Source organism: Carettochelys insculpta, chromosome 1 (genome assembly GCF_033958435.1).
Source record: "Carettochelys insculpta isolate YL-2023 chromosome 1, ASM3395843v1, whole genome shotgun sequence".
In the NCBI taxonomy this organism is placed as follows: Eukaryota; Metazoa; Chordata; order Testudines; family Carettochelyidae; genus Carettochelys; species Carettochelys insculpta.
The window spans coordinates 43,929,518-43,956,155 of NC_134137.1; the positions used below are offsets into that span (position 1 = coordinate 43,929,518).

The 26,638-nt window shown below is 42.2% G+C and overlaps 1 protein-coding gene across 1 annotated transcript in view; it reads right to left on the bottom strand.

Moving 5' to 3' along the window:
• The window catches only part of ARHGAP20 (Rho GTPase activating protein 20), a 109,863-nt gene that overhangs the window by 22,988 nt on the left and 60,237 nt on the right, over positions 1-26,638 (bottom strand). Inside the window, exons 4-9 of the mRNA XM_074982017.1 lie at positions 22,373-22,522; positions 18,994-19,035; positions 17,366-17,450; positions 8,296-8,373; positions 3,185-3,251; positions 1,114-1,302 (exon numbers count right to left, since the gene is read on the bottom strand). Of these exons, the coding sequence (XP_074838118.1) occupies positions 1,114-1,302; positions 3,185-3,251; positions 8,296-8,373; positions 17,366-17,450; positions 18,994-19,035; positions 22,373-22,522 (611 nt within the window). The remainder of the gene's footprint in view (positions 1-1,113; positions 1,303-3,184; positions 3,252-8,295; positions 8,374-17,365; positions 17,451-18,993; positions 19,036-22,372; positions 22,523-26,638) is intronic.

Here is a 26,638-nt window from a genome sequence, read left to right on the forward strand (position 1 = left end):
GAAGGAAACGGCAACTAGAATAGCGAAAGCAAGAGTGAGTTTGAAGGTGATGGATAAGATCTGGAAAAGCAAAGCCATTAGCTTAAGAACGAAGCTGGACGTTTTGAAAACGTGTGTATTCAGCAGCATGTTGTACGGATGCGTGACATGGGGGATAACAAAAGATTCGAAAAGAAGAATGTTGGCGTTCGAAAGGAGTTGTTATAGGAAGATTCTGAGAACAGGATGGATGCAGAAGGTCACCAATGAGGAATTATACAGGAAGATACAGCCGAAAGAGAACCTGCTGCAGAAGGTTATAAAATGGAAGCTACAACTATTTGGACATATTTGCAGAATGAACGACGAACGAAAAATCAAGACCCTGGTATTCGACATAATGGACGGTTCGAATAGGAGAGGCAGACCTCACAGAGAATGGATAGATGATATAGTAGATTGGTGTGGAGCTAGTCTACAGAAACTAAGCCACTCTGCACTGGATAGGGAAAGATGGAAGGAAATAGTGAGAGAGGCATCAGACACCACTGGGGGCTGAGCCCACAGCTATTGATGATGATATGTAGTGTGTGCTAATTTCTTCTGTGTGTATATATAAAATAACCATAAGTGAATTTAAAAAGAATGTGAGTCATTCCATTGAAGTAGGTTGTTAAAGTTAACACCTTGCTGCATTAAGGACTAAGGGACTTGTCTGAGGTGATGCAGGAAGTCTGGGACACAGACAAAAATTTAATCCAAATTTTCCGAGTCCCTCTCCAGTGCCTTAAACACAAAACCATCCAGCTTCACTACACGAAAGCAAGGCCTGTGAAGAAATAATTTTTCTGATCAGCAAATAAACAGTTCAAATAAGCAAACAGGCCTGTAAAAGATTTGGCCATTAGCTTGCTGGTTTTGGAACACCATTCGATAGGCAGTTTCATAAAAATGTAACCTTGCTCAAAAATCTCAAATAAGAGAGAACACTAGTGTATAATCAATCTCTCGTCCATCTGAAATGCACATCTGGACCCACATCTTGTACCCCCATCACATGACTGCTTCCTATAGCCAACAGAGAGCACGAAGACCCTTTCACTGAATAACACCTCTGTAAAGGGAAAAACTTACCATTCAGTTGCTGGCACCAAGCCAGACGACTTGGCTTCAGTATAAATTGGCACTGCAGCTCTCGGGGCAGCTGTTCCATAAAGAAGGACCCATGAAGGTCCAGAGGATAGGCACAGTCTTTTGATCCCTGCGTCTGAGACACAGCGTCTCGAATGTGGCTCATTTTAATTCCAAAGGGATATTCGTGTCCTGTTCAAAGAGAAATCAAAATAATCTCATTTGGATTGGCTGGGGACCGATAAAATTTAACCTACTCTAGACAAAAGCAGATTTTTGTACACTGGCTTGCAACTTTATCCCTTGCTAACCTCAGAAAAAAGCTATTCTCATTCTCCTCTCATTTCCTGCAGCATAAGTCATCTTTGAGCCCACTGTAGTCAAAGTTACAGTGGTTGTAAGAAAATTGGGCCAATTTTGTTAGTTAAATTGTATAAATGCCCAGCGGAAAATTACAATGGACAACTTTGGAATCCAGTGTTTTTTTTTTTTTTAATTGCTTTACTTCTTGTGCTGAGAATCTAACAATTGGTTTTCCACAGGGAGCTGGCAAGAAAGGCAAGTTCTTGTAGCCATTATCTGCTTTGGGAGCCATTATTTGCCAAACACACACAAAGCATTAGATTCAACATGAAAGTAATCTCCCATTCCTGGCCTTATTAAATGGGAAAGCAATCAGTACAGGCAAAGGGGATTCAACTACAGTTCCAGCAGGATGTTAGAATAGGAAGGAAATGTTGATTACACAGCTAACTGAACCTAGTTTTGTCCAGGGTCAATTGGGACTATACAGTGTCTATATTCTAGTCATATGAAAACTCTATTGGAAGAACTACCTCAGGGCTTGTCTACAGACCCATATAAGTTGAACTGAAGGTGTGATGTAAAAGTGAATTAGTTGAATTGGTGTAACTGTATGTAGACCAGGTATAACCTAAAATCTATGGATGCAATCTTCATTAAGGATGGTAGGGGTTGAAATACTTGTGGCTAGATGTACATCATCAGGCAGAATGTGAGATAAAACCTGGGCCCTCCTCCAAGTAAACCTCTGCATTAATATCAAGTGTAGTATCAATTTATCATCCAGCACATCATCTCCTGAAGTGATTATATTCTGCATGTGCAGAAGGGGAGGTTTAATTAATTGAAAGTTTTTTTCATCTCTATAGTCTGTGATCCTATAGTATAGGCAAAGCCACATCAGCAGTTACATCTGAACTGCTACACACATACAATACAGTTAATGACAGTCTGGTATGTTTTAAAGGCAAAACAGTTTGCACTGTCTATAAGGTGCACATGTTAAGACATTTTATGAATATGACTGTTGCATGTCATCAGTAAATTATTTGTAGTTAAAGCTGTTCTGAGAAGGAATCCTATGATTTAGCGGCAGTTAGGTTTGTGAGAAAAGGATGGGAAAAATCTGCAAATTATTCTTTTTCCCAGTCTTTGTTCATCTACAGAATATTATGTGGTGTAAGCAATGGAACGTTCAAAGGAGGAAAGGCTCTCAAAAATGGAAAATGGAGCAGTTCTTGAATTAAATGAGAGATGGACCAGAACTAAACTCCTCAAGCTAATCACCATGGAGTTCTATTTAAAAACAAACAAACAAAAACAAAAAACACCGATATTTTGTTCTTTCTGCAAAGCGGAAAAGCCAGCAAGTAGACAGGACATAAGTACATTATCAAAACACGGTCCTTAGAAATGTGCTGAGACAGAAAACACTATAAATGTGTTATGGCAATACAGGCAAACACATGACAAACCAGGTTGGTTGCAAGAAAGAGAGAAGGTGTGTGATTAAAGGGGCTAGATCAAGGTTTCCACAGTGAAAAATAGCAAGTCTCAGGGGAAAAATGGTACTTTACAACTGCTAAGAGAGTGCCCTTGGGAAAAAAAAAAAAGAATCAAAGAACTCAACAAGTTTAGGGTTGCTCTTGAGGCAGGCAAACGTGCTTGAGAGGGAAGTGTTAAAAATAAGGAATCACATTGCTTGTTTTCTACATGTTAATTTGCTTTAAAAACAACAGTGATTCAAAATAAATCCGTTCCAAAAACTCACCAATAAGTGGGTAAGGAGCATCTTCTTTTCCTGAATTCACCCATAGCTGATAGTCTTTTTCAGAGCCCTTTAAAATCAAAATGACCCAACATTAGGAGAGGGATATGTTACGTTTCTTACGGTGATGTGTTAGCCTGTGCCTTGAGATCATGAGCAAGGGGACTCTCCAAAGGGCGACCACTCTTGTAATTTCAAATAAGAGCATCCAAACTTTTAAATTATTTGCATTATTATATTGTTCAATATGGGCTATTAAGGACCAGTTCCAAGCAGCACAAATGGCTGCTTGAAGTCCTTAATTCTTAGAGGCCTTTTTCAGATTCAAAGCTCACAGACGGGCCATTTTCTCTTCACGTTAGTCATACTACGTGGAAGACAGTTTACCATACAGACCGAGACTAGAGGCAAAGACCAAGTGGCTCACTCAAGGTCACACAGGAAGTCTGTGACAGAGCATGGACTTGAATCTGGACCTGAAGTCTGAAGGTCACTGCCTTAACCACTGGACTGTTTCCTCTCAGTTATCTATTAGGCCTCCCCTTTGCAAGCATAGACAGCTTCATCTCATCCTCCTACAGATTTAAGCTCCACATGGCTCACTCTCAGCCCTTTGTATCTACTGTATGAACTGGTAGGGCTGCAGAACAAATGGTGGCAATGTAAGAGACCTTGCCCTGCACTGCAAAGAATAAGGTTAGAACGAAGAAGAGTTGACATGCAAGGCAGGATTCTACCCTAGCTTACACCTATGCAATTCCAGTGACTTATGAAGTCTTTTTAGGGTGTGCCTATGGAAAAGATATAGGTCTATAGCACAGGTTCTCCAAAGTATAAGTTGCAACCCCAAACTTTGTTGCACATCCACTGGACCAGATTTGGCTCAGATACAATGCTATGTACACTTGAATATTTTCTATCTATCTATTGATATATAGACCTGCTCCACGAGTGTTGTACCAGGAAGTTGCCATTTTGATACATAAAATGGCGGCCTCTGTACATCAGGATCTCACACATAAGAGTAAATGCAATGCTAGTACAGCAGGTCTGGACACACTGTCTGTGTGGAGATGGCTGTGCAAGCATCCAGCTAAGGACTTGAATGAAAAAGATCCCTATCTGCAGTAAGAGACTCATCAACAGAGCGGCCTCTCTGCTTGACCTGGTAGGAACTTGTGCAAAGCCTTTTTTAGGATAGGAACCTGCAGTAACTTATAAGTTCCTAATGGCCAGGCCTGTATCTTCTTTTATGCCACCTAGAGTACCCTGTTGGCAATCAAGGATAAAGAATCATTGTAAGTCACTGCCTCCATGCATCATGAAACAGAGACTTGAGTCCTGGCCTCATTTCCTTAACAATGAATTCCTCCTTCTGATTGGTGATAAAAAGCAAAATGGACTTATTTTTCCATGGAGTATTTGCTTCAACCTCCTTGGTGAGTGTAGCGGTGCAGTTATGAATGCAAAATGAGAATCTAAGAAATGCATTTGCAAATATCATGAGGCTCTCTTTGATAGTGGCTTCATTCTCTTCCCAGATGTGAGACAGCATAAGAAACATGAAATATACTGGGTTATCACATGGAAGGTTTTTGCACTGATGGAGTTTGGTCTATTGCAGGCCACAAAGAGGTGTGTTCGCCTTTCTAAAAGAAGTTCATCTGCTAGAGGTACTCACTGCATGATTCATAGAGAAAAACTGGCATCTAACGTTCTAAATCAGAGCTAGGTGAAGTATTGTAAGCAGGCCTCATCTATTATGAATAACAGCAAGACTTGACCTATTCACGCACATCTGTTTGCAAAACTGTGAAGAACTGGGCCCAATCACATCTTGTTGTTCCACACTGAAGCTCTTTGGCTTTCAAGTGATGAGCTGCAAGCCTGTACAATGGACTGCAAATAGAGTGAATTAGCTGATTTGCTAAATGACCAAAGGAAGACATGTGTTCATGCCTACATCACATATATAGTAAGGAAACAAGAAAGAAGATGCACATTCTTCAGCAGAGTGATCAAATCACATGGTTCATAGCAAAAATTGTTGCCTGCAAGAATGAATTATTGAAGAAACACTATGCGACTTTGTAGGTTCCTGGTGGACAGTGAAGCTATTCAGTCTTTCATACAAGTGACGGCCAAGCATCTCAGCCATCTGCAGAATCATTTTGCAACCTTTCCTCCCCAACTTGGAGGGCATGAAGTTCTGTTTAGTGCAAGCCTGTGCTATAGAATTACCAGCAGCTTAAATCAAACAGCTCATCGAAATTGCCAGCAATTGATTCTTGTGAGGAACATATGGCCAATTTTCAGTTCCAGGATTCTGGATCACTGCTGAGAATGAACATCTGGCACTCTCAACATACACCTTCTAATTGATAGTACCCTTTGTAAGCATATAATTGTGTGAAACTGGATTTAGGGCATTTGTGTGCACCAAGAATCAATATTGATCTACACTTGATGTCACATAGGAGATTAGATGTGCAACTTCTATCGTGCCGCCAGACTTTGAGAAGCTGTGTTGCAACATGCAAGACCATGTATCACATTAGAGACCATTAAATAGTACACACAATGGGTAACCTCCTTGGATTCCTTGGTCACTGAAGAGTCCAACCTCCTCCAAATAGATTTACCTTCTACCTCTGGTCTCATTTCATCTGAATCTCTTTCCTGTGTTCCCAAAGCTCTTGAGCCACTTTGTATTCTTCTCTTGTGCCCATACATAATAATCCTGATCAACCCCAAAAAGACATGGTCACTTTCACTAGAACTGGCAGAAGTACAGCTGTCTGGACCAGAGAAGTACAGCTGCAAAGTGAGTTAGCAGGTGGAAGAAAGAAAACAAACAGGTTCTGGAGGGATCCCTGATGCCTCAGGGCCAGAAGCCAGGACTAAATAAATACAACTGAACAGCACAAAAAATATTTACTTTTTCTTTGTAGAATATATAGGAAGGAGATGAGGGGGAGGGGATCATGAACTCAGTTTTATGGGACTAACTGCCCTTCCCAATAGCAAAGGCTGTCCCATAGGCCATTTGCTTACACAGGTGTGGCTGTCCCAGTGTAAACACTAGGATCTCTGCATTTAAAGCAACCTTCCAAACCCAAGCCCCCCTTTCCTGACCAGCTCAACAGTTTAGGCCAACTGACCAATGACACTTGACAGGAATTAGTTATGGTTTCCCAAGAAGAAAGTACTCTGCACAAAATGGAGCAAGAGCAGGTGCAGTAATAACATCAAACTCACACAAGATGGGAAATGTATTTCCTCAATTGCCACTGAAAATCCTCCCCCTACCTTTCAAATGCTTGTGCCTATGAGTCACGTTATGTAAGGAAAAGCTGCCTATCTAGCAGAAACAATTACTGGATGAGATTTGTGTGTTTTTGTTTTAAGCTGGTCTCAGATGATTGCTGCTGTGTGATATACCCGAAATAAGAGAGCCATTAAACCACCAAGACATGGAGAAAATTTGTGCAGTTTTACTTAGAAGAGTAACACAGCAACCAAGAGCCTAAATCTTCCAGATAGATTTTTATTCTTTTTCTGCTCAAAGTGGTATGTTAAACCACAGCAAACACTCAGGTCCAGCATGTACACTGGAATACTAATGTGAAATTAACAATGGAGCAGTTACCAACTCCTCCCCTCATATGAATCAAAATACTCCTTTGCAGTGTCAATATCTTCATGGCCCAATGATTTCTCTGCAGAGATGTGCAAGCATAATCAAGGCTAAAAATAAAAGACAGGAAAAAGTATTGTTGGACTTGTAATTGTCATGGTGCATCAACCTTCTCACATTGCACTGTGGGTTGGAAAGCGGGACTCACGCTACAACCACTTTGCACTACAGTGGTGTAAAAGGATCCCAGAGCTAACTTAATTAGGCAGTTGGGAAAATCTTCAGATGGTAGAATCTGATCTAGCGTGAGAAGTGGGTTTGAGACATGCTGGGAAGTACAGTTGAGTACTGTGCTCAGAAAAGCCCTGGCTGTCAGAATAGCCCCCTGAAAGCCCCGACAGCTGATATAAAATTACAGCAGCTGGTAAGTTGCTCTAAATTGTGGTGGGGCCCCTTGAGGGCCCAAGGGAGCACGTAGGTGGCACTCAGTCATATTTAGCTCTCCATAATTGAGCCTATGTTGAAAGCAGGTTGTCTAGACTGGAGTAAAAGGACCAACATATACACACAACCAAGACAGTTTAAAAAGGCTGACAACTAAAGAGTTATAATATTTCACTTAACATTGCTTCTCTTTTTGTTCCTCTTGAAATGGGAAGTTTACCACCCACTCAGTGAACACTCATCTACAGACTTCCATTGCTACCAGTACAGGGGTCAGAGCCACTTTGCAAAGTGGTGAGAGAATAGGGGTAGGGAAGTCTGAACTCCTGATACCTATTCCTGATCCTGATAATCCCTTGATGCGTGGCCTCGGACAAGGTATTAAGGATAAACTTCTGATGTAGATACATGCAACTCCATGCCAAAGAGTACATGCAGACAACCACCCAGTTTAGGTATCAAACAGCAGTACTGGGATGTGAGAAATAGGCTTGCAGCTATTCATGCATAGTTGCAAATATAATTGTGCACATCTAACTCAGAAAACAAATCAGGCCAATACAGCCAGAGCTGGCTCCCAAGGCGAGTTTCAGTCTTCAACAAGAGTTGTATGGAGCACGTAGCTTGTGTTCCTCTTAGTTCACTCATCTGCAAAATATATTCAATAACTGCCTCGAATGCTGTGTGTATCTCGGAGGGGTGTTATGAGGCTCTGTCAATACCTGTAATTCATTTGGTGATCTGCAGATGAAAGGCGCTATACTAATGCAGTACCTTTTTTTGTGCTGGTACTTGCCAGTACTGAGTACTGGCACCTTGGCAGCACCAACCATTAGACTGGCTGAAGGTGGGGAGGGTGGCAAGCTAATATGCGCCTCCATAGCAGTCAAGAATCCCTGAGCTCTTACAGTAACTGATACACTTCATGTCACTGTCTTCAATTTGGATAAAGAAGTAAAGATTTGATATGATTTTTAAATAAATAAATAAATAAATAAATAAATAGTCAGCAACTCTCATTTCAAGGACTTACATTAATCCCCAGCTGCTGCAGGGCTGTGAGAATAAGATCATTCGCTGTATCAGCATTGGTTACAGTGAACATTTTCGACTGTGGAGGGAAAAAAGGGGAAGGGAAAGTTGGCACACTGTTTGCAAAGAACAGATTTCCCATGACTTTGCATGAGAACAGAAGGTGCATCGCACAGTGCTGAAAAAAACACCATGCAACATACCCCAATAGACTCTTCACTAGTGAACAATAATATGTGCTTGTTGTCCATCTTCAGAAGCTCTTAGACCAGCCCTTAACTGGACCCAGCCCCACCTTCCAATCACAATATGGGAATTGGGGTGGTTATGATTTCATGGCGAGACCCCCCTGCTCTAACACACACTGTTCAATCAGCCACTAAGAAATGCATATTCCCTTGACACAAAACACAAAAAGGGTGAATTAATGCAGGGACACATAGCTATAAGATGGGTCCCTAGCAAGAATGGAACACTTCAGAATGGACACAGTAAGTATGTTCAATGGAACAAATGGCCAGTGTATTAACATTTAATATTTCACTCTTCTACTGCAGATTTCGCTATATAGATACTAACAGTGACATTTACATCGCTAGCCTTTTCCTGCCTCCTGCAGATATGCATCAAAGCCAAACTATATTTGGTATCAGGACTGCCTCATCTCGGGAATCTCTAATCCTATCGCATTTTCCCATCCATAACAGCCTCCCAACTTACTCAAACAATGGGAAACATACTATACCTATTCAGAAAATGATGCATATAATGGATAGAAACGTAAGGACAGCCATACTGGGTCTGACCAAAGGTCCATCTACCCCAGTATCCTGTTTTCTGACAGTGGACAATGTCCAGAGGAAATGAACATAACAGGCAATCATTAAGTGATCCATTCCCTGTCACTTATTCCCAACTTCCAGGAAACAGAGGCTAGGGACACCACCCTGCCCATCCTGAGTAACAGCCATTGATGACCTTATCCTCAATGAATTTAACTAGTTCTTTTTCGAACCCTCTTATAGTCTTGGCCTTCACAACATCCTCTGGCAAACAACTCCACATGGCTGACTGTAGGCTGTGTGAAGAAATACGCCCTTTCGCTTACAAAACAAAAAGCAGTCGTGTAGCACTTCAAAGACTACCAAAATGATTTATTACGTGATGAGCTTTTGTGGGACAGACCCACTTCTTCAGATCTATAGAATTTCCAGATCTGAAAAAGTGGGTCTGTTCCATGGAAGCTCATCACCTAATAAATCACTCACTTAGTCTTTAAAATGCTACAAGTTTTTTGGTTTTGTGAAGATACAGACTAACATGGCTACCTTTCTGTGACTCTGCCTTTCATTTGTTTTAACATGCTTCCTATCAATTTCATTTTGTGACCCCTTTTTCTGTGTTAGGGGAAGGAGTAAATAATACTTTATCTATTTTCTCTATACCAGTCACAATTTTATAAACCTCAGTCATATCCTCCCTTAGTCATCTCTTTTCCAAGCTGAAAATTCCTAGTCTTATTAATCTCTCCTCATACAGAAGTCATTCTATACTCACTAATCATTTTTGTTGCCCTTTCCTGAACCCTTCCCAATCCCAATATAACTTTCTTCAGATGGGACAACCACATCAGCACTAAGTATTCAAGATGTGGGCATACCATGGATTTATAGAGCGGTAATATGACGTATTTTGTTTTATTATTTATCTTAATGATTCCCAGCATTCTGTTTGCTTTTTTGACTGCCACTGCCCATAGAATCATATCATAGAACCACAGAACACTAGGACTGGAAGGGACCTCGAGAGGCCATCGAGTCCAGCCCCATGCCCCAACGGCAGGACCAAGTACTATCTAAACCATCCCTGATAGATGTCTATCTAACCTGTTCTTAAATACCTCCAGCGATGGAGATTCCACAACCTCCCTTGGCAATTTATTCCACTGTTTCACCGCCCTGACAGTCAGGAACTTTTTCCTAATGTCCAACCTAAACCTCCCTTGCTGCAGTTTAAGCCCGTTGCCTCTTGTTCTATCCTCAGAGTCCAAGAAGAACAAGTTGTCTTCTTCCTTCTTATGACTCCCTTTTAGATACCTGAAAACCACTATCATGTCTCCCCTCAATCTTCTCTTTTCCAAACTAAACAAGCCCGATTCTTTCAACCTTTTTTCATAGGTCACATTCTCTAGACCTTTAATCATTCTTGTCGCTCTTCTCTGGACCCTCTCTAGTTTCTCCACATCTTTTTTGAACTGCGATGCCCAGAACTGGACACAATACTCCAGCTGAGGCCTAACCAGCGCAGAGTAGAGCGGAAGAATGACTTCTTGTGTCTTGTTCACAACACACCTGTTAATGCATCCCAGAATAATGTTTGATTTTTTTTGCAACAGCATCACACTGTTGGCTCATATTTAGCTTCTGGTCCACTATAATCCCTAGATCCCTTTCTACTGTAGTCGTTCCTAGACAGTCTCTCCCCATTCTGTATGTGTGAAATGGATTGTTTCTTCCTAAGTGGAGCACTTTGCATTTGTCCTTATTAAACTTCATCCTGTTTACCTCAGACCATTTCTCCAATTTATCCAGATCATTTTGAATTATGACCCTATCCTCCAAAGTAGTCGCAACCCCTCCCAACTTGGTATCATCTGCAAACTTAACAAGCGTACTTTCTATGTCAATATCTAAATCATTGATGAAGACATTGAACAGAACCGGTCCTAACACAGACCCATGCGGAACCCCACTTTTTATACTTTTCCAGCAGGACTGAGAACCTTTAAGAACTATTCTCTGGGTACGGTTATCCAGCCAGTTACGCACCCACCTTATAGTAGCCTCATCTAAATTGTATTTGCCTAGTTTTTTGATAAGAATATCATGAGACTGTATCAAATGCTTTACTAAAGTCTAGGTAGACCACATCTACTGCTTCTCCCCTATCCACAAGGCTCGTTATCCTATCAAAGAAAGCTATCACATTAGTTTGACAAGATTTATTCTTTACAAATCCATGCTGGCTGTTTCCTATCACCTTACCACCTTCCAAGTGCTTGCAGATGATTTCTTTAATTACCTGCTCCATTATCTTTCCTGGCACTGAAGTTAAGCTGACTGGCCTGTAGTTTCTTGGGTTATTCTTATTTCCCTTTTTATAGATGGGCACTATATTTGCTCTTTTCCAGTCTTCTGGAATCTCTCCTGTCTCCCATGATTTTCCAAAGATGAGAGTTAAAGGCTCAAGTACCTCCTCTATCAGCTCCTTGAGTATTCTAGGATGCATTTCATCAGGCCCTGGTGACTTGCAGACATCTAATTTTCCTAAGTGATTTTTAACTTCTGTTTTTATTTCAACTTCTGACCCTACCCCTTTCCCACTAGCATTCACTATGTTGGGCATTCCTTCATCAGACTTCTCAGTGAAGACCGAAACAAAGAAGTCATTTAGCATCTCTGCCATTTCCAAGTTCCCTGTTAGTGTTTCTCCCTCCTCACTGAGCAATGGCCCTACCCTGTCCCTGGTCTTCCTCTTGTTTCTAATATATTTATAAAAAGCCTTCTTGTTTCCCTTTATGCCTGTAGCTAGTTTGAGCTCATTTTGTGCCTTAGCCTTTCTAATCTTTCTCCTGCACTCTTGTGGTGTTTGCCTATATTCATCCTTTGTAATTTTTCCTTGTTTCCATTTTTTATACAATTCCTTTTTTATTTTGAGATCGTGCAAGATCTCCTGGTTAAGCCAAGGTGGTCTTTTTCCATATTTTCTATCTTTCCTACACAGCGGGATAGCTTGCTTTTGGGCCCTTAATAACATCCCTTTGAAAAACTGCCAACTCTCCTCAGCTGTTTCTCCCCTCAGCTTTGCTTCCCATGGGACCTTACCCACCAGCTCTCTGAGTTTACCAAAATCTGCCCTCCTGAAATCCACTATCTCTATTTTGCTGTTTTCTGTTCTACCCTTCCTTAGGATTGTGAACTGTATGATTTTGTGATCACTTTCACCCAAGCTGCCTTCCACCTTCAAGTTCTCTACCAATTCCTCCCTATTTGTTAAAATCAAATCTAAAACATCTTCCCCCTGGTAGCTTTTTCAACCTTTTGGAATAAAAAATTGTCTCCAATACAATCCAAGAACTTACTGGATAGTCTGTGCCCCGCTGTATTAGTTTCCCAACATATATCTGGATAGCTGAAGTCCCCCATCACCACCAAATCTGGGGCCCTGCTTGACTTTGTTAGTTGTTTAAAAAAAGTCTCTTCCACCTCTTCCACCTGGCTAGGCGGCCTGTAGTAGATGCCTATCAGGACATCACCCTTGTTTTTTACCCCTCTTAGTCTAACCCAGAGACTCTCAACACGTCCATCTCCCATTGAGCAGATGTTTTCAGAGAACTATCCACAGTGACTCCAAGATCTCTTTTTTGAGACGGTAAGAACTCATTGAGACACCATCATTTTATAGGTATAGTTGGGATTATGCTTTCTATAACAGGACATTGGTTTGACACACAAGGGCTACGTCTACACGTGAAGCCAACATCGAAATAGGCTATTTCGATGAATAACGTCTACACGTCCTCCAGGGCTGGCAACGTCGATGTTCAACTTCGACGTTGCGCGGCACCACATCGAAATAGGCGCTGCGAGGGTACGTCTACACGCCAAAGTAGCACACATCGAAATAAGGGTGCCAGGCACAGCTGCAGACACGGTCACAGGGCGGACTCAACAGCAAGCCGCTCCCTTAAAGGGCCCCTCCCAGACACACTTGCACTAAACAACACACGATACACAGAGCTGACAACTGGTTGCAGACCCTGTGCCTGCAGCATGGATCCCCAGCTGCCGCAGCAGCAGCCAGAAGCCCTGGGCTAAGGGCTGCTGCCCACGGTGACCATAGAGACCCACAGGGGCTGGAGAGAGAGCATCTCTCAACCCCCCAGCTGATGGCCGCCATGGAGGACCCGGCAATTTCGACGTTGCGGGACGCGGATCGTCTACACGGTCCCTACTTCGACATTGAACGTCGAAGTAGGGCGCTATTCCGATCCCCTCATGAGGTTAGCGACTTCGATGTCTCACCGCCTAACGTTGAAGTTAACTTCGAAATAGCGCCCGATGCGTGTAGCCGCGACGGGCGCTATTTTGAAGTTAGTGCCGCTACTTCGAAGTAGCGTGCATGTGTAGACACAGCTAAGATGAGCTGAGCACTCTGAGCATCTTCAGGTTCCTCTTCTGTATGCACTGCATGGCAGTCATGATTTCTGGAAGCTTTTTTCTAGCATGACACTGTAACACCAGCATCACTCACTGCAAGGCATCAATATTATTCCTGCCTTCTTAAGGGGGAACATCCTCAATGACATGTCTTGGTTTTTAGGTTGCCACGACGAATGGTCTCTAATCTTGCCTTCAACCCTCCCACCAGCCCATTCCAATCAATCTTTTATGCTCCTGCGTCTTACCCAGCTCCAACCAAAACTACTTAGACTTTGTCTACTAGATCTTACTTCAACATAATTTGTCACCCAGTTGTGTGAATAATCCCCGCCCCTGATATAATGTAACATATATCAACATAAAGCCCAGTTTAGACAGCTGTATGTTGGCAAGAGAGCTTTTCCCACCAACATAGCTACTACTTCTCGTGGGAGGTAGAGTAATTAAGCCAACAGGAGAGCTCTCTTCTATCGGCTTAGAAAGGTCTTCGTAAGAAGCACTACAGCAGCACAGCTGCGCCAGTGCCACTGTGTCTCTGTAGCACATCTAACTTAGATGTAGCCTTACTGAGAGCACCATATTTCCAACAACTACACAAGCAAACACTAATTAATTTTCAGTGCCACTGGGAAGCAGATAAATATTGCTGACCCCATTGCACAGAAGGGGGGGAAAGAGACACAATGGTCCAGTGTGACAGTGGGAGTAGGTATATAATCTGGGATTTGAACTCCTGGCTCCTAGTCCAGAATAAGTTTGCCAGACCTTGTACACATCAACTTCAAACTGGCCACAGCATTTCTAGGTAAAGCACACGTGACACTTTCTTTGCATTTAACAAAAGATGTGGGGCATCTTTCTGTATCAGCCTCAGATAGTAACAAACTGCCATGGCAATCAAACTAAAGTAGTAAAAATGCGGTATGTTTGCTTCAGGACATATCTGAATGCTCATACCATAAAAAAATTAACATTTCCCCAAAGCAAAGGCATCTGGCACTTAGGAGTAGGTCAACACATTTGCATATGTTTTGCCCTGGGCTAGAATATAATAAAATGGTTTGTGCTGCTGTTCCTCGTCCCCTGAAATAAAACAATTCCCTGGGCTCCCCAGCTGCTACAGAGACTGTAGCATCACAAGAAATATTTAGATCATGAAGTCTCCATCTGCCACTCCTTCGCTTCATCACTGATAATATTTAAACTGTGGGTTGGGATGACAAAGTAGGTCATGACCCCATTTTAATGGGATTGCCAAAGCTGGCTCTGACTTGCTGGGGCTGAGACTAAGTCCCATAGCCTGCAGCTGAAAGCAAAATCCAAAGGGCTTTGCCCTGGCTGGGGTAGGGATCAGGTTATAGGCTCTCTGCCTGGGGCTGAATTCCTTGGGCTTTAGCTTTGCCCATGGCCCATACTCCACCCAGATCACAGCAGCTCAGGCTTCGGTCCCCACTCCTGACACTGTGTAGTAATGTTTCTTGTTAGAAAGAGGTCGTGGTGGAATGACCTTTGAGAACCCTTGATCTAGAATGCTGTATTTCACTTCCAGGACTATCAGTCTCAGCTTGCCAACTTTGGCTCATGAACTAATTTTACACAGAAAGGTTTTAAGCTACTGCCCCACTCTTAATGCACATAAAAGACTTATAGATCTCTTTCCAGAAACATCTGAGCACAGCCTGATTCACTTCCTTCCACTCAAATTGCCACTGTTTGCATCATTGTTCGTTAACATTACTTTTAGGGATCCAGTAATTCCAACTGTTATCCTCTCAATGATTTCCCATGAAAGAAGCAATATTTTATGTTTCGAATTACTCAGATATAGTTCTTTCACAATTGCAGATTGCCTCTTCTAGTAGAAAAGTCTCCTTAAGGGACCTACCTCTACAAAAACAAACTGCCTCAGCAACTGCTTTTTAGGCACTTGAGCCTAAAACACAGGCTTTTGAAGCAGCATGTCGAGGGAAGAGGATAAAAACAGACAGAATGGACATGCATTTATGGATGCTAGTGTTTCTTGGAGGGCTTGTCTATATACAGAAACTGAACTAGTTCAACTTAAACTAGTCAAAATTGGGTTAAAATGGTGCATCCGCCCACGTGAACATTCTTCTACTGGTTTACATTTTCCAATCAGTTTAGTTTCTTTTCCTGCAAATGCATGATGCAAATCTTCTTACCATGTGCCTTAGGCAGCACATGACCAGAATTCATCACCAAATTTGGTCAACCGGTTGTATCATTAGCTCAGGTGGGTACTAGCAGCGAGTGTGATGTGAACACTGATCCATGGGTAAGCTGACAGAAGCCAGATTTAAACAGTGTACACACACCAAATCACACCAGTTTAACTAAATCAGTACAAAAAGAATCACTCTTTAACAGAGGCAGTACTGGTTTGTATGTATATCAAGCCAAAGACTAAAGCCAGGGCATGTCATACAAGCATCTCTCAAGGGACCTAAGTGTAAGCTACTTCGAAGGGATTTCTCTGAATTATGGATCCCCAAGCTTTGCTTTTTACCTATAGGCCAGTCTGTATCTGAACCATAAAAATGTTTCTGTTCCAGAACAGTATTTTTAAAACATGATCCATGTACGGATCAGACAGGAAACATTTCACAGGTTCAGAGATTCCAGTCCCAGAACTGAGCAAAGTGATCATCTAGTCTGACCGTATGTATAACACACGCCATAAAACTTTCACAAAATAATTTCTAAAGTGTAAGTTTCAGAAAAATATCCAACCTTCATTTAAAATTTGAAAGTGATGGAGAAAATTCACCACAACTCTTGGTAAAGTGTTTCAATGGTTAATTGTCCTCTTTAATAAAAATGTATACCGTATTTCTAGTCTGAATTTCTCTAGTGTCAACTTCCAGCCATTGGATAATGTTAAACCTTTCTCTGCTAGACTGAAGACACTGGTAAATATTTGTTTGCTATGTATCAAGTCATCCCTAAAGTTTTTTTTTTTTTTTTTTTAAAAGCTACACAGACTGAGCTCCTTGAGTCTATCGTTATAAGGCATGTTCTCCTTAAAAACAATAATAAATGCAAAGTAAAGTGCACTGAATTGGAAAACATAATCCCAATTACATATACACACAATAAGGGGATCTAAATTAGTTGTTACTGTTCACGAGGGAGATCTCAGAGTTATTGTAGACAGTTCTCTGAAAACATCTATTCAATATGCAATTCCAGTCGAAAGAGCTGACAGAATGCTAGGAGCCATTAGGCTAAGAAAAATATTATAATGCTTCTGTATAAATTCATAGTAGGTCCACATTTTCAATACTGCATATAAATCTGCTCACCCCATTTTACAAAGATACATTAGAATTTGAAAAGATACAGAAAAGAGCAACAAAAAGGGATAAGGAACAGCTTCCTTAAGAGGAGCAATTTCAAAGACTTGAACTTTTCAGTTGGAAAAGACATGACTAATAGCAGATGTGACAGAATTCTATTAAATCTTGACTAGTGTGGAGAAAATGAGTAAACAACTGTTGTTTATGCCTTCACATTACAGGAGAACTGGACACAGTTCCAGACACAGGTAAACCCATGCTAAACACAAAGGTAAGATAACCTCCCTACTCGACATTCCCCTAGTATATTCATTCCACGATCACATTACTCCTTTTGGCCACAGTGTTACCCTGGGAACTCATGTTCAGCTCCTTATAAACCACAGCCCAATCCTTTAGAGCCGGGCTGGACCCTAAGAGGTGCTGGGGCCCTAAACTCCTAATGAAGTCCCTGGGAGTTATGGGTGCACAGCACCACTCAGGCTTTTTGCAATAAGGCCTTAGTTCCCTTTTTCATCACAGAAACACTTACATATGCGCACTTTCCAATATCCTTCACAATGATCTTCAGCGGAATGCTCTTGGGATAGTCTTTTTCTCTCTCTTCTTTGATTCGACTAACAAAATAAGCAAAGGTCATCCCATTTTCATTGTTTTAACAAAACCTGTAATATATTTTTTTTTAGTAGCCCAAGTAATACCCATGTAAAGAACAGAGTTGATTGCAAGGTTATCATAGGCTCAAAGATCATGGGGGAAAATGACGCACCTAAGTTGCTAGAATAATGTTCCATCTGTATACTGAGCAGGGTTTCCATTACAATATTACACTTGTGCATGAATAAAGTTGATAGGTGGTGGAGACCAGTATAAGCAATAGACAAGCAAGGTTTAAACTGCTCTGATACCAAAATGCTGTTTACATAATGGTTTGCTTTTTGGGCAGCTTACCAAAATAAAAAGCATCCTTCTGCTAGCTAAGGGGCGAATCATTTCCCCCAGATCTATGTATGAAGGAAGTCCCTCCTCACATGGGTCTCCCTCTCTTTTGGGCAGAAGTGGGGGCTGGTCGTTTCTCCACATCGCTGCCATGAGATCACATGGACGGTGCCATTTGGACCTGGTAATTTCCTTCCCGCCACCTTATGGAGATTCCCTAACAGGAAAATACACATCCCAGGGCCGCACTATCTTTTCTGCAAAGCACCCTCCACAGTAGGGTTCCCCACTAGCAGGATCCCACGGATCATCTGTAAAGAGGAGAGGTCTGGTAACAGCCCCCGCATTGGACCCTAACTGTCAGGGGTCAGGGCCAGAGCAGCTGGTGGCACAAAACAAGCCACATAGTAGTACATGTCCTCCATTCCAATGGCACTGGTGGGACCCATGCTCTATTTCTAACTGGTTCCGACAGTTCTCACAGGACATTCCTTTGTGCAGCTCTTTCTCTCATGAGCTTTGCTGCTAGAGGGAGAAATGTAGCTCAAAGCAGGAAACTAACCTAACAAGTGGGGATAAACCTGGTGACGACATTATATGATAATCCAATGACCACTGACAACTGCCTACAAGCGTATATAGTGTGTAAATATCCAGGAAAGGGAGGACCTGTATTTGAGGACACTACAAGGAAATCACTAATGCGAATGGGATGAAATTAAGAACATGCAAATGTACACCAAATGCTAGAAAAAAAGCCCTTCCCCTTACCTATATTAATTTGGCTGTAGAACAGTCTCCGAAGGGAGCTGCTTGAAACCCCATTGCTTAGAACATTTACAACAATGAGGCAAAAGAAGTGGGAAGTTTAAGTAATTCCAAGTAAGAATGATTGGTCCACCTTCAACCCATGAATTCTGGGGAGCCAGACAAACAGATACAGGTCTGAACTCTCAGTCAGGAAAATAAAATCCCAGCCAATGAAAAGCTGCCCATTTCTCTTTGAAATGGGACAGAACCAGATCCATGTATCAAGCCTCCCCGAGATCCCCTTGCCCGATTAAATTTTGACTAATTAAAACTAGCACTGATTTTGCCTGTTCTTACTAGAACGTCCACTACAGGGAACAATCTTGCATTAGCAATAAATAGTTTAGATGACTGAATAAGTCTTTTCTACCTCTTCTATGACTGTCATTAACAGTAGGAAAAATACAGTACCTTTGCAGGGAAGAGAACCACTTCTCCTTCTGCTCTGGGGAACTGCAAGGATTACAAGAGAGTGACAAACACAGAAGTCAACCAGAATGCAAGTGCCAAAGTAAAACCTATCAGAAGAGCATATATATTGACTAGTATAGTTACGAACACATGCAAGTGTTAAAGAACTCTCATGAGAGAGGGTACCAAGAACTTGCTGACCCCTAGAGCTAATCCTACTGCCTTGGCACTCCCTGTCCTAAGGAACTGGACTGCTGGAAGAGAGAGCAGTGGAGTTCAGAGTCCAGGGGCTGCCTAGAGAGAACTAGACGAAGTTAGCCCTATGGTGCTCAGAAGGGCCAGGAGAAGGCAGAGACTAATCAGGGCCAAGCAGACCAGATTAAAAGGACCGGTTAATTCTACTAGGAACTAGTTCTGGGTGAAGCCAAGACATGAAAGGCTCACTTTCTGTCTGTCCGAATCCCAGTAAGCAGTCAGGGAGTAACCTTGACAGCACATTTGCCCTGGATTTCTGTGAAAGTCCACAAGAAATAGGCTTTAATGCCCAGGTTGTTATTTTGGGTTCAGTGTTAATTTGTTTTCTGTAAACCTCAAGTGAGTGTACTCCATGAGAAAACCAGCTCAGAGGAGCCCATGATAATCACCAACAAGACTTGCAACTTTCCGTGAAAAACTGCTTCCCTGCAAATTGGAAAAAAAAAATATCTATGTTGGGGTGAAGTTCACGAGTTCAATTTTTCACCACAGAAGTTAAAGTTCTGTCAATGAAGTCACCGGGAAGAGAATTAGACTCCTAATACATAGGCTGTTAAAATCCAAACAAAACACAAATTCCTGAGTTTAAGCATATTGCTGCTATAAAGAATGATGAAACTCCTTTTATTCGGTTGCTTTGTCTTATTAATCTTTTACAGTAGACTAATACTTAAAAAGACCCTGGTGAGGACTGAGGACCCATTTTACTTAAGATTGTTAATTGTAATCTTACGCATAGGCTTTGAAGGGTAGTAAACTATCCGGTGAGATGTCTGATTTTTCTTATTAGGATAACTACAGTAATAAGGAGCTTAATTTAATTTTACTTCAGACTTTCTTGATCCTAATCCTGCACTAGATGAAAAAAAGATTTTTCCCAACTGGTGCTTCTGTAAATCAGTTCTCCAAATTTTCGTGGTAGATATTTAGGGAACTATAAATCTTGGTCAGCCTCTCTCTTTCAAGAACATACACTTAATGAACATTTGAACTTTATTTCTGATTTCTTTACTTAGAGTCTCAACTTCTCTACTTTGCAATGTATATAAAACTCTTCAGATCTCCTTTTTATCTCTGAACATGAGATCACTCTGTAACAGTATAACCAACATGGTTTCTCTAGCCATTTTGAGAGGCTCATAGCTTGTCTGCAGCCAGACTAAAGAGCAGCAGCCATTAACTGTGAAGCTACAAGTCACAAACTCACATTCCATCTACATTTCACCACAACAGTAGCATATCAGGCAGGTAAGAAGAAGACGACCGCATCCGAATGCCACCCACTGTTAAACAGATCACAAGATGGGTAAAGAAAACTTAGCTAACAACATTTCATCAGGCAGGCAATGACTTATCAATAGCTGAGGTGGAACCACCATTCTCTGATGATTGTCTTCACTTTTCTACTGTTTTCTGTATACTGTTTTCTGTATATTCTCTGTCTGGTTTGTAATTGCTCCTGTCTGCTGTATAATTAATTTTGTTAGGTGTAAATCACTTAAGGTGGTGGGTTATGATTGGTTAGGTAATTCTGTTACCGTATGCTATTACTGGTTAGTAAAATTGTACTAAAATAATTGGTCAAGGTATAGCTGAGCAGGACTCAAGTTTCACTGCTTAAAAACTGGGGTCCAACAAGGAAAAAAGGAGAGAAAGAAGAACAGAACATCTAGGGGTGGGTGGAGAAAAGAAGAACAGGACATCAAGCAGGAAGAAAGAAGAAACATCTTAAGGAGGACTCACCCCCAAGACCCTGAAGCACAGCAATCAGCATCCAGAGAGTGATTTTGTCTGTCCCAACAGTGGAAGTCTGCCCGCCCGCCTGCCTGCCTGCCTGATCAGGACTGGTGGCCATGATACTGTGTGCTTAGCATGTATTCTGCTTTCTTGGCAATTGTAATAAATAGAGAAAAAGAATATTACCGTGTAAGGCTTTTTCAGTGGCACAGATCATGTAGACCTGCACGGAATTACGCCCTGAGCCCTAGGAATTGGGCAAGGCTCAGAGTTTAAATTAACAGGGTCACACCTTGAGCCCTACGGATCGGGTAAAGGTGTGTATATCCCTGAATGTGGAAGGGATGAGAAATCTGTGCAGGTAACAACTCCACTTACATACATTCTAGGCTGTCACTTACACACCAAACTATTCCTTCTAGCTTTTAAGAACAGGCTACTGTCTCTAAATCACAGCTCATTTTTATTGACAAGAGTTTAATTAAAAATAGGAAATTCAGACTTTTTTCAGAGCTATTCTGTTAAAATAACCCATTTAGTACTTCATTGGACAATTTATGCAATACAGTCTCTGCATACAGACAGACAATGTGATATAAAAATAGGACTAGAGGTCTCATCTCCTGTTCTCAATTAAAAGGCAAAATCCAGTTTCTGGTACTCGTCCTAATTAGCTTAGCTTGACACTACTGATACATTGGGGGAAAAGTCCGCTCTCTTTTCCAAAGTGACAGCAGAGCTTTCTGCAGAGCCTAAAATCAGCTGATTGTCCAGAATTGCCTTAATAGCCCTAGTGCACCCTCATAGCAAAGACCTTAGAAAAGCTGATTTAAATGCTCAAGTCCATTAATATTCTGCTTTAGGAGGATTTCTGAAGTTCTTTTCTCTGGCACGCTTTAAAAAGAAACACTGACCTGGGTCAACTTTTTACTGAAATTTGCTTGCACTCAGTGCAAACTCCACCCCTCCACAAACTCAGTATGATATTCTCTTTGGCTTCTGGAAAAGGCTGACACAGCTTGGCTGTGTCTGTTCTGTAGTTAGCATTACTAAGTCACCAAGGTATTTGCAGAAATGTATTTTAAAAACCAAGAGAGATAAGTAACACAAGCATGCACACAGCACAAATCAATGGCACTTTGCTAAATCTTCAACTTTCTCAGCACCCAAAGGCACTAGGTAAGTACCACTGACCTTCTGTATGAGAGCTAGAAACTGAGGCAAGACATTAGCTGACTTGTCTCAAGACACCAGACGGAATCTGCGTCCGAGACACAGAGATCCTGGCTTCCAGGACAATGTGCAGGCAACATGTCATTTGTAATATTTTTATGACAGTAATCTACCTAAATTTAATAAAGCAGCAAATACACATTTCATTTCCTACCTAAAATGAACAACACAGTTGGTGGTAGGCCAGCCTATAACAAAGGACTTTTCTGGGTTAGTGCTGCCCTCGTAGACCTCTTCCATGCAGGACGCTGTCCACATCTCACAGAGACGCACTTGGCTCTTCAATTTGAAATGTGTTTGCGACCTGTTGGCAGAATAGCTGACTATTAAACACATGAAAAGAGAGGCACCCACGTTATTAAACTCTATGGTGCTGAGATGTAATTTCCATCAGCACTAACAGAGAGACAATACTTCTTCAGTTAGAAAAGTGAAAACTTTTATTGGACCTTTCTGCCCACAAATAAATACAATCTACTTTCCATTTCCCATGCAGATGTCTCTTGGCTCCTTCTTAAGGTAGCTCCACCTAATTCAGACACAGCACCATCCAGCTCTATACCACCTGATGGAGAAAAGGCTGTGATAATGTTGCATTATCTCTGTTCCAAGTATATTAACTCCTCTCAGGGTCTACAGGATAATTTGATTGCTTTGTCCAGGCCAACACTAAGGCTTTGTCTAACTATGAGGTTAGGTCAGCGTTGGCTGGGTTATGTCAATTTTGTAATGAATGAGTCTACACCACCAAGCCCTTTCCACTGACCATAAGGGCTTGTGAAGTTGAAGTCTGCAGTCCACCTCGATGAGAGGAATAGTAAAGCCCTGTGCAGATACAAAAATGTGGATCCACATCCACTTGGTTCAACTCATCATCAAATTCACAATCCGTGATCCAGATTCTACTTGCATCTGCACAGCAAACCAAGTGGAGTGGAGTGGGGAAGTAGCGCAGATAAGCGCAGGGAGCAGGATCGTGCAGCACAAAAGCAGGGAGGGTGGGTAGAGGCAGCATGGAGTGGGGACAACAGGGATAAGGAGCAGCATCAGCTCCAGTCCCCCAGAGCTTGGGCATCCCCCCTTGGAGCAGAGCAGCTTACTGCTTTGCTGGAAGCCCTCCCCTCTCTCCTGGAAATGAGTCATTTCCCCCATACATGCTCCCAGCTGCAGTAGCCAGAAGTTTGCGGGGGGGGGGCAGGGAGGACAGCATGTGTCCCTGAGCAGGATCACGGGCTGGGGCTCCCACAGGTCAATGCTCACCAGACAGGGGAAGGTGGTGGACTGCGCAAGGCTAGTACTCAGCCCCTCCTGCAGGGAGATCGAGAAGCTTGTTGCATCCCTTTTCTGCTGGCAGTGCAGGGGCCTGCCCTGGCACACCCCTCCCACACCTGGCAGCTGGGCAGAAGAGGAGGAGGTAGCCCTGTGTGGGCACCCTCTCCACTGTCCATGGATACCTGTGGATCTGAAACAGATACCTGCCGATATGCAGGGCTATAGGGCATAGCACTCAAATTGACCTTCCAAGCCTGAATTTGAGGTACTGCAGACAGCAATGATCAATTTGACGTTATTGCACTCCAGGAGGTGTCCCACAGTGCACCAGTGTAACCACTGTGGCCATCACTTTCAACTCTGCTGCACTCTCTGGCACACAGGGGAAGCTCCAGGAGCTTCTGAATTTTATTTCTCTTTGGCCAGCCTGGCAAGCCCAGCAGTACAGCTAGCCCTGAATGCCCTAGGTCACAAGCGAGCTCCAGCATGGAGCCTGCTGAACATACTGGACCTGATTGTTGTGTGGGGACAAGAGCCTGTGCTGGCCAAACTCTGAGGCAGCAGAAGAAACGTTGATATCTGTGCCAAAATTGCAAAGGACATGGTAGAGAAAGACTATACCAGGGATATCCAGCAGTGCTGTGTGAAAATAGAGGCCCTCAGGTAAGCGAACCACAATCCAAAGCAGGCAAACCGTCCAGATCAGTCTAAGACGGGCAACTGTGTGCTTTTCACAGTCTGAGTGTTTTCCTTCCACTGAATTTCCAAAATTAAAAATTTCCCTTCACAGTGCTGGTGGATGCCTGTGTTATATGTAAAATCATGAAAAGGAGTGTGTCATACAAAATCATCTGCTTTTAGCCAACTCAATTCTACAGATTCAACCCACAGTCACTACAAGCAAACATTGTAATCATCATTGTCACCTCGAAGGCAGAAGGTTGAGTTAAAAGATTCAAATTCCAGCTCTTATGGGCAGGGAGGGGGAAGAGATTTTGAGAGATGAGTGCCTCTCACAGAGTGTGCCCTGCTTGGCACCAGGATGTTTTAAGCCCAGCACCGAAAGCAAGAGTGCATACTCTCACCATCCTGAAGGTGGATGGGATGATGCTAGATACCATGGTGATTCATGCTCTTCAAATAAATACAATAAACAAACAGAGTTAGAACTGTGGAGGACCTGGAATACTTTCTTCAGGATTGGTTTCATTTGCAATATATTTAATTTAGGTCACACTGAACTATTTAAGTCTGAACTGGGACAGAACTGGAACTTCATGGGTTTAAAAGGATAGAGCTAAATTCACATTGCTCCGATTTCTGACTTTCAGTTTAAATCTTGCAAATGCTGCAGCTATGTTTAAAAGGGATCCTGCATGCAGCCCTCTACAGCCACTGGCATAAGGAAGCACATCTGTAGAATACTTTAAAGTTACATATTAAAGTCACATATTTGCAGTCTACAAAAAGCCTAACATAGTGTGCATCTCACCTTCCTTAAAATTGGTAATACTTAATTCAGTTTGCTCATAAAATGACTGGGTGTTCTTTGACCTGGCAAGAACTACCATCAAAAATGCTGCAGTGCTGTAATTGTGCATAGACTGACCATGAAACAGTTTAAAAATTTACAAATAGAAATATAGAACTGAAGTCTAATGAACTAAGCATAAGAGCTAATAAAATAATGTTCTCTCTTGTGTTACTCTTGACACCTGTGGAGTTGCAGCAGGGTTTTTTTTTTTTTTTTGGATCCAGTCTCATTTTCTATTTTCTGGTGAGATGCCTGGTACTTAACTATCTCAACATTTATAACAAATGCCAGGGGTGAGTGTTGGCAAGTGCCAAGATGCTTTACTGAGCAGAATCAGTGGGGTCCACAGTGTAAATTCCACTCTATTTGCTGGGGGCAGCCACAGTTGTCAACTACAGGTTGAACCTCTCTAGTCTGGCAACATCCGTAATCCAGCATGATTTTATTTAGCCAGATGACAATTTATCCGGGTGTGCCCAAGTTTCCCATAGTCCCATATAATTTGCTTCCAGCCACCAGTCCTGGCTCTCATTGTTTGGTGCTGTAATTTAGCCGTATTTTACCCCTAAATGTCTTAAGAGCTCAGTAAATAGTGGAAGTGTTGGTAATACTGCTAGACAATACTGAGCTCCTGTGGTCTGCCAGATTCTCTTGTTCAGCACTGGTCAGTTCCTGAGGGTGCTGGACAAGAGAGGGGTTCAGCCTTTATCAATCATATTTAGGTACCTGAGTAAGTGGTTTGGCCCTCCGATGTTCCTTTAAAGTCAACAGAGCCAGAGAAGTGCTACTTCATCTGTGGGCCAGTGGAACAATGTGTTGTTAACTTGGACACTAGAGGGGGGCCTGCAAGGGCTGGGCCCACCACTGCAGCCCAGGATTTGGCTGGAGAGGAGGTAGGAATCACCAGGACCCTCCTCCCCAAATAGAGCTGGCTTCCTGATCACCTGAGTCAGTAACTCTCCTCTCTCCCCACATCCCTCTATTTCCCCATTCATAAGCAGCCCCTCTCCATTTTCATTCCTATCTGCCAGGTCCTTTCTGCAGTCAGTGAGCACTTCTGAACATTAGGTCAATTATTTAAGTGCTTAAATACTGTCTTTAGAGTCTACCTTTAGGCATCCAGTTTTAAGAATCTTGCCCAAATGTTTTCAGGTACGTTCAAAATCAGCTATCGTCAAAATTTAATATTAACCAATGGGGAAGAAAGAGATTGACTGGCCTCAGCAGAGATGGGTTTTGTTTGCAAGAAAACAGATGCCTTTCCAAAATATGCTTATTTTTGCATTGCAGATATAAAACACCATTCTGCTGCCAGCAAAGCCAGCAGCAAAACTGCTGACCTCAGATGGTGCACAACCGTGCCCTACATGAGAGCAGGTATACCCATACATGCGGAGCTCTTTCATACAAGCATAGCAAGTCTAGTCCCTTTTGCTTTCCGTAAATGGCAGTTTGGAATGTTGCCGTTAACAGATGGCAGATTAACTTCTCACTAGGTAGTTAATCTCCTTAATACACTTCTGACAAAAAATGTTAATGGAGCCATTGGGAAATTGCTATCGTAACTCCCTTTAGTTACCATCCTACTAATTTCCCCCTAAGTAGCCAGATTTC